Source organism: Oncorhynchus gorbuscha, linkage group LG06 (assembly GCF_021184085.1).
Source record: "Oncorhynchus gorbuscha isolate QuinsamMale2020 ecotype Even-year linkage group LG06, OgorEven_v1.0, whole genome shotgun sequence".
Classification (NCBI taxonomy): Eukaryota; Metazoa; Chordata; class Actinopteri; order Salmoniformes; family Salmonidae; genus Oncorhynchus; species Oncorhynchus gorbuscha.
In genome coordinates this window covers 49,812,264-49,820,813 of record NC_060178.1, presented here as the reverse complement: position 1 = coordinate 49,820,813, position 8,550 = coordinate 49,812,264, and the positions used below count along the sequence as shown (strand labels likewise).

The 8,550-nt window shown below is 43.9% G+C and overlaps 1 protein-coding gene across 1 annotated transcript in view; it reads right to left on the bottom strand.

The window, feature by feature from the left end:
• Positions 1–655: 655 nt before the first annotated feature.
• The window catches only part of LOC124038697 (tensin-3-like), a 52,480-nt gene continuing 44,585 nt past the window's right edge, over positions 656–8,550 (bottom strand). The window contains exons 9-17 of the mRNA XM_046354782.1: positions 7,340–7,426; positions 6,884–7,015; positions 6,404–6,502; positions 6,051–6,128; positions 5,881–5,946; positions 5,510–5,678; positions 1,430–1,498; positions 1,273–1,302; positions 656–917 (exon numbers count right to left, since the gene is read on the bottom strand). Coding sequence (XP_046210738.1) covers positions 776–917; positions 1,273–1,302; positions 1,430–1,498; positions 5,510–5,678; positions 5,881–5,946; positions 6,051–6,128; positions 6,404–6,502; positions 6,884–7,015; positions 7,340–7,426 — 872 coding nt within the window. The 3' untranslated portion in view covers positions 656–775. The remainder of the gene's footprint in view (positions 918–1,272; positions 1,303–1,429; positions 1,499–5,509; positions 5,679–5,880; positions 5,947–6,050; positions 6,129–6,403; positions 6,503–6,883; positions 7,016–7,339; positions 7,427–8,550) is intronic.

Genomic DNA, 8,550 nt, shown 5'->3' with positions numbered 1-8,550 from the left:
AAATGTCCTAAAAATACTAACATACATGACAGATTCCCTCCCTTTACAATGACATCCAGATCACAGACATACATATCAGTGGTGGCTGGTGGGCGTCGATATAGGAGGGCGGGACCATTGTAACCACGTGTTTGATACCATACCTTCCAGCCATCACAATGCCCATCAGTCTCATCTGATATGCAGACTTCGTTAATATAAGCATTGGTTTTCTTGAGAAGATCAAGTCCTCGATGCACTTCAGGGTCAAGTTTCCTCTAGGAACAGATCTATGATAAGTTCAGATTTCCCCTCACCCAATCTTAACCATAAGCGGGGGAAATGCAAAATCTGACCAGCGTCAAGGTGAAATGTCACCCTTACAACCCTGGTGGCAGGGTAAAGATGTTGCTCCTGTGCTGCCCTCTGCTGGTAGTTTGCCATAATGCAACACATTAGTCTTCTCTATATCGGCATTTAAGTGCAGTATGTACCAGCAGGACAAACTGTGTGTGTGTGTGTGGTGTGTAGTGTGTGGTGTGTAGTGTGTAGTGTGTGGTGTGTGTGTGTGTGTGTGTGTGGTGTGTGTGGTGTGTGTGGTGTGTGTGGTGTGTGTGGTGTGTGTGGTGTGTGTGGTGTGTGTGGTGTGTGTGGTGTGTGTGGTGTGTGTGGTGTGTGTGGTGTGTGTGGTGTGTGTGGTGTGTGTGTGTGTGTGTGTGTGTGTGTGTGGTGTGTGTGTGTGTGTGTGTGGTGTGTGTGGTGTGTGTGGTGTGTGTGGTGTGTGTGTGTCCAGGTCTTATTTCTTCAGTGATCCAATCAACACCTTGGAGACGAAGTTGACGATGGCAGTGGCAGGTTGTTCGGGGTCGTGTTCAGCAAACAGGTGACACACATTCTCCGTCCCACTCGTCGACTTCCTCGCCACAAAACCAAAGATCCTGACAGGAGGAGAAACAGCAGAGAAGCTCAGTAAGCCTTCAGCTTCAACAGCCAAACAGGAGAATCGAGGGTCATGTTCACTAGGAATACAACAGAAACATACGGGCCAAAATGGAGAGGGACCTTCCTGAATTCTTCAAAAAATAAACTGTTGTTTTCATTGCAAAACATTTTCTCTTGCTATTCAGCAAATACTTCAGAAAATACAAGTTCTCTCTCTCTGTGGGATAGAGAGAGATTTGTAAAGATAGAAAGACAAATTGTGAAACACAATGAGAAAGGGTGATCGAGAGGAAGACAGTGCATAAGAGAGAGAAAAATAATGACAGGAGCTGAAGTGAAGGAATGACTTACTTAGCAGACGAGCAGCCATCTCTTGTCCACCTTGTGAGGAGAGAATAGTTAGTTGCCGTGCATGATTATCTGAGGCACACACACCCACACAGGAGTGCACAGTACTCACATGATGATCTGAGGCACACACACCCACACAGGAGTGCACAGTACTCACTTGCGGTCCTGTGGGTCAAGGGCACAGAAAATGACGGTATTGACGGTGTAGTGTCTCCTGAAGAACAGCCTACAGACAGAGAGAGACGGTGAGGGGTGAGTACACTGTAGTGTAGGTATACAATATCTGTCATAACTATACTGTTGGAAAAAAGGTTTCGATATTTTTTATTTCACCTTTATTTAAGCAGGTTAAGCTAGTTGAGAACAAGTTCTCATTTACAACTGCGATCTGGCCAAGATAAAGCAAAGCAGTGCGACAGAAACAACAACACAGAGTTACACATGGGATAACCAAACGTACAGTCAATAACACAATAGAAAAAAAAGAAAGTCTATATACACAGTGTGTTCAAATGACATGAGGTGGTAAGGCAATACATAGGCCATAGTAGCAAAGTAATTACAATTTAGCAGATTAACACTGGAGTGATAGATGAGCAGGTGATGATGAGCAGATGATGGTGTGTAAGTAGTGATATTGGTGTGCAAAAGAGCAGCAAAGTAAATAAAAACAATATGGGGATGAAGAGGGGGATGACCGCGGCAGCTTTCCAATCTTTAGGGATCTCGGACGAAACGACAGAGAGGTTGAACAGATTGGCAATAGGGGTTGCAACAATGGCGGCGGATAATATTAGAAAGAGAGGGTCCAGATTGTCTAGCCCAGCTGAATTGTACGGGTCCAGGATTTGCAGCTCTTTCAGAACATCTGCGGTCTGGTTTTGGGTGAAGGAGAAGCTGGGGAGGCTCGGGAAAGTAGCTGTGAGGGGTGCGGAGCTGTTGGCCAGGGTTGGGGTAGCCAGGAGGAAAACATGTTCCTAAAGGGCTACCAACGCTTGTTAATGGGGTGGTACCATGTAAGGTAATCCTTTAAACCTTTAGTTACAGGTACATAATTCTACCCCAGTTCATTCCTCAGATACAATATGATATACTTTCATTTTCCATGGAAATTATTTTTGTGACGCCAGCATACAAATACAATAATCACAACACAATATATGACATGCAGCACATAAAACTGGAAAGTTAGTCACATTGACATTTTCACATACGGTATTCAAAGTCTCTGTGGCATACTGTATTAGGGTCAAATTAGGACTCACAATAAGGCCTCGTGAGATACATTGCATTTGGAAAGTATTCAGACCCATTGACTTTTTGCTACGTTACAGCCTTATTCTAAAATGGAATAAATAAAAATAGCCCATAATCAGAAGTGAAAACAGGTTTTAATATTTTTTGGTGTGAATGTATTAAAAATAAAAAAAATGAAATACCTTATTTACATAAGTATTTAGACCCTTTGCTATGAGAATCAAAATTGAGCTCAGGTGTACCCTGTTTCCATTAAATCATCCTTGAGATGTTTCTACAACTTGATTGGAGTCCACCTGTGGGAAATTCAATTGATTGGACATGATTTGGAAAGGCACAAACCTGTCTATATAAGGTCCCACAGTTGACATTGATTGTCAGAGAAAAAAACTAGCCATGAGGTCGAAAGGAATTGTCTGTAGAGCTCCGAGACAGGATTGTGTCGAGGCACAGATCTGGGGAAGGGTACCAAAAAATGTCTGAAGTATTGAAGGTCCCCAAGATCACATTGGCCGCAATCATTCTTAAATGGAATAAGTTTGGAACCACCAAGACTCTTCCTAGAGCTGGCCGCCTGGCCAAACTGAGCAATCGGGGGAGAAGGGCCTCGGTCAGGGAGGTGACCAAGAACCCGATGGTCACTCTGACAGAGCTCCAGAGTTCCTCTGTAGCGATAGGAGAACCTTCCAGAAGGACAACCATTTCTGCAGCACTCCATCAATCAGGCCTTTATGGTGGAGTGGTCAGACAGAAGAAACACCTCAGTAAAAGGCACATGACAGCCCGCTTGGAGTTTGCCAAAAGACACCTAAAGACTCTCAGACCATGTGAAACAGGATTCTCTGGTCTGATGAAACCAAGATTTAACTCTTAGGCCTGAATACCAAGCGTCACGTCTGGAGGAAACCAGAACCAGAAGCATGGGGGTGGCAGCATCATGCTGTGGAGATGTTTTTCAGGAGCAGGGACTGGGAGACTAGTCAGGATCAAAGGAAGATGAACAGAGCAAAGTACAGAGAGATCCTTGATGAAAACCTGCTCCGGAGCTTTCAGGACCTCAGACTGAGACGAAAGTTCATCTTCCAACAGGACTTCAACCCTAAGCACACAGCCAAGAGAACACAGAAGTGGCTTCGGGACAAGTCTCTGAGTGTTCTTGAGAGGCTCAGCAAGAGCTTGGACTTGAACCCGTGGGGGAACTGCAAGGAAATATGCTAATCCGTGGTGGAAAAAGTACCCAATGGTGATACGTTAATAGAAAATGACAAGTTTATTTATCCATTATTTTACCAGGTAAATTGACTGAGAAAACATCCTCACTTACAGCAACAACCTGGGGATTAGTTACAGGGGAAAGGAGGGGGATGAATGAGCCAATTGTAAACTGGGGATTATTAGGTGACCGTGATGGTTTGAGGGCCAGATTGGGAATTTAGCCAGGACACCAGGGTTAACACCTCTGCTCTTACGATAAGTGCCATGGGATCTTTAATGACCTCAGAGAGTCAGGACACCCGTTTAACGTCCCATCCGAAACACGGCACCCTACACAGGGAATCACTGCCCTGTGTAATAGGGATATTTTTTTAGACCAGAGGAAAGAGTGCCTCCTACAGGCCATCCAACACCACTTCCAGCAGCATCTGGTCTCCCATTCAGGGACTGACCAGGACCAACCCTGCTTAGCTTCAGAAGCAAGCCAGCAGTGGTATGCAGGGTGGTATGCTGCTGGTGAAAGTGAACCAGTAAAATACTACTTGAGTAAAAGTCTAAAAGGATTTGGTTTTAAATATACTTAAGTATCAAAAGTAAAAGTATAAATCATTTCAAATTCCTCATATTAAGCAAACCAGACGGCACAATTTTATTTGGTTTCTGGGAGAGCCAGGGGCACGCTCCAACACAGACATATTTACAAACAAAGCATTTGTGTTTAGTGCGTCTGCCAGATCAGAGGCAGTAGGGATGTCCTCTTGATAAGTGCATGAATTTGACCATTTTCCTGTCCTGCTAAGCATTCAAAATGTAATGAGTACTTTTGTGGGTGTCAGGGAAAATGTATGGGGTTCAAGCATTTTGCTAATCTCGCAATAACATCTGCTAAACACGTGTATGTGACCAATAACATTTGATTTGAGTTAAAAGAACAGTATTTTCTTTTGGAATGTAATGAAGTAAAAGTAAAAGTTGACAAAATTATAAATAGTAAAGTACAGATACCCCCCAAAATGACTGAATTACTTTACACCACTTATGATAATGAAGAGGGTACAAATGTACCCTTTTAATGTACCACCCCAGTGACAGAGCCATTAGATCCTTTTAGGTGTCATAAATTAATCATTGCGCCTTATGGTGGGTACAAATATGTACCTTCGTTCGTTGCTTTTCTGCAACTTATTGGGAAACCGAAATGTCCCTTCAACGTACGTCCAGAACTACAGTGTGATGATTGGATCTTAATATAATAATAAATAATAATATATGCCATTTAGCAGACGCTTTTATCCAAAGCGACTTACAGTCATGTGTGCATACATTCTACATATGGGTGGTCCCGGGAATCGAACCCACTACCCTGGCGTTACAAGCGCCATGCTCTACCAATATTCAAAATATTGGGTACAAAAATGGACCCTCTTTGTCCGCACACGTACCAAAAGGGTAACGAACAATACCATGTGTTATCATTATCTGTACCTCTGATGGTACATTATCTGTATTTAGATATTGTTGTTCCCCAGGGAACAATACCATACCCTTATTTTGTAGGAGGTTCTTTATATTATATGTGTGTGCAGGCATATGCATGCATGCTCAAGTGTGTGTGTGTGTGTGTGTGTGTGTGTGTGTGTGTGTGTGTGTGTGTGTGTGTGTGTGTGTGTGTGTGTGTGTGTGTGTGTGTGTGTGTGTGTGTGCTCACATGAATGCATGGCATGCCGCGTGCATGTGTGTTCATGCAAGTGTGCGTATGACTCACTTCCTCTGATTGTCGGTGAGAGTGATGCCCTGTGTTGAGACTTTGAAATTAACCACAGTGGAGGTTGGAGGAGGGTCCATGGCCAGAGTCCGACTGGCTGCCTTTTGTACAGCCTGGTACCCTGTCAAAGACTCCAGCTCTACTGAGCCCAAGAACCACACACTGCAAGCTAGGGAGAGACACACACCAGTTACACATTGTAACACACACACGTTATACACTGTAACACACATACAGACTGGTACCCAGTCAGAGACTGCAGCTCTACTGAGCCCATGAACTACACGGAGAAGCATACATGACACACACACACACACACCACACACACCCACACAAAGTCAGAGAAGAGGAGAGCTGAGACTATAAAGTACCTGCTCCCTGTTTGAGTAGCTCAGCAGCAGAGTTGGTTACTGACTGTGTTGAGGGATCACTTGTCTCTTCCAGAGGGTTTGACAACACAGGAAGAAAAGGGAAGTTTAGTGGGAACTGATATAATTGTATTTATAAAAACACAAGGAAAGACACACACACACATTCTTACCTCTTTCGGGGATGATGAGTTTACAGGGAAGGGCCAAAGGGGTAATGGAATGTTGACAGACCAACGCAGTCAGACTTCCTGTGAGGAACAGAATACACTGTCTCAGATACTTCAATATACCTTTCCATCTAGTCATTGGTCAACCAAAATTATTTTTGGGACCAGATTTTGTGGACCCCGTTTAGATGCACTACTGAGTATGTCCACCAGAGGAATACATTGTATTACTTCACAAAACTGAACATCTGCACCCACACAGTACACATATGCATAGAAACCAACACAAAACACCATAAAAGAACAGAACACGCATACGTAGGCACATAGCACAACACACATGAATATGTCCTCACCGAAGTAGGGTTCATTGGGACAGCCCTTAAGCTGCACCCCTTTCTGTGTGCACTCAATCAGGAAGTGCCTAACCAGTTCATTGGATAGGTCGCCACCCACTATGGAGATAGGAAGTGACATCAGAGAGGATCGGGGAAATGGCAAGTGCCCTAGGTACAGATCGAGGATCAGCTTCCCCTACCCTAATCCTAACCTTAAATATTTGTGGAGAAAAATGCTAAAATGACACAGGATCAGCGGCAACTTCACCTTACACCGTCCTGGACTGACAGAAATATCTCATTAGAAGAAAGTCAGAAGTGACATTTAACTACAATAGTAAAATGTTATGACATATTCTAATGAGACCATGTTGGACCTCTCTGAGCATGCGTCTCCAATGGCATCCTATTCCCATAGGGCTCTGGTCAAATGAAGTGCACTTTATAGGGAATAGCATGCCATTTGAAATGCACTAATTTGTGGCCTATCACACCCACCTTTCTTGCTCTGTGTCAGGACAGAGGGAGGGGGTGTGGCCACCTTCATAGCCAATCCGTAGGCTCCGCGGAACGAGTGACTGTCCCTGACGATGAAGGATCCAGGTTCTCTGTCCTTCAGCACCCCGATGGCTACAGAGCACCACAGGAGTCAAAAAAACTAAGTTTAACACAGTCACAACACCCATGTCATAGTCAGTAGCGACTGTGATGCCCTTTTCAGACTACTGAGACAAACAGAGCCAAGCCAAGCCAAGCCAAGCCAAGCCAAGCCAAGCCAAGCCCAACTGTGCTGCTCTGGCCTGGTTGCGCAGTGTGTAATGCACATCTAGCATAATGGCTGGAACTGTGCTGGAAAGCACGGTGTGGAAAGAAAATATCCAAGGCAACACACACACACACAAAGAGAGAAAGAGTTCTTGCAGCACCCGTCTAATTTCCGGAAACAATATTTACCTTGATCTCTGGAGATGTCAGGCTTGTACCAGAATTTGGAAGTGTCCTGAACAAACTTCACATTGTCCTGCTTACTGGAAAACGGGTCTGCAACGCAACACACAGACAGAGACGGCCACTTGGTGTGAAGAGAGAGAAAGAGAGACAGTATGATTGAGTGTGAATTCAGGCATTGTCTTTCAATGTACGGGTGAGAGTCAACGTAGAGGTGTCTATACATGTTTACAGCACGGGACAGACTGTGTAATGAGGTTTAATTTTTCACATGCACAAGTACAGTGAAATGCTTAACTTGCAAGCCCTACCAAACAGTGCAATACTGAGTATCAAAATATTACAAGCAATAAACTATACAACAAGAACAAAAACACGCCAAATAAGTGAGGACAAAAACAACTACATTTCAGATAAAAGTCAGGTACTGCATATACAGGGTCAGTACCAGCACCAAATGTACAATAGGGAGGGATAGTGGAGTATTTGAAGGAGATATAGATAGATATAGATTGCAAATGTAAATGTGTGGGCCAGAGTGTCCGTGTAGGCGCGATTGGCAGATGTACATGGAAACAGGGCTGAAAAGTGATTGGTAGCAGAAATACTTATGGTGATGGAAAATATATGGAGTGAAACAAATCAAAGCACATTTTATTTGTCTAATGCGCCGAATACAACAGACTTACAGTTAAATATTTACTTACAAGCCCTTAACCATCAATGCAGTCTTAAGAATATACCAAATAAAAGTCAGATAAAAAACAACAAATAATTAAAGAGCAGCAGTAAAATAACAATGTTGAGGCTATATACAGGGGGTACCGGTACAGAGTCAATGTGGAGGCTATATACAGGGGGTACCAGTACAGAGTCAATAGGGAGGCTATATACAGGGTGTACCAGTACAGAGTCAATGTGGAGGCTATATATAGGGGGTACCAGTACAGAGTCAATGTGGAGGCTATATACAGGGTGTACCAGTACAGAGTCAATGTGGAGGCTATATACAGGGGGTACCAGTACAGAGTCAATAGGGAGGCTATATACAGGGGGTACCAGTACAGAGTCAATGTGGAGGCTATATACAGGGAGTACCAGTACAGAGTCAATGTGGAGGCTATATACAGGGTGTACCAGTACAGAGTCAATGTGGAGGCTATATACAGGGGGTACCAGTAAAGAGTCAATGTGGAGGTTATATACAGGGGGTACCA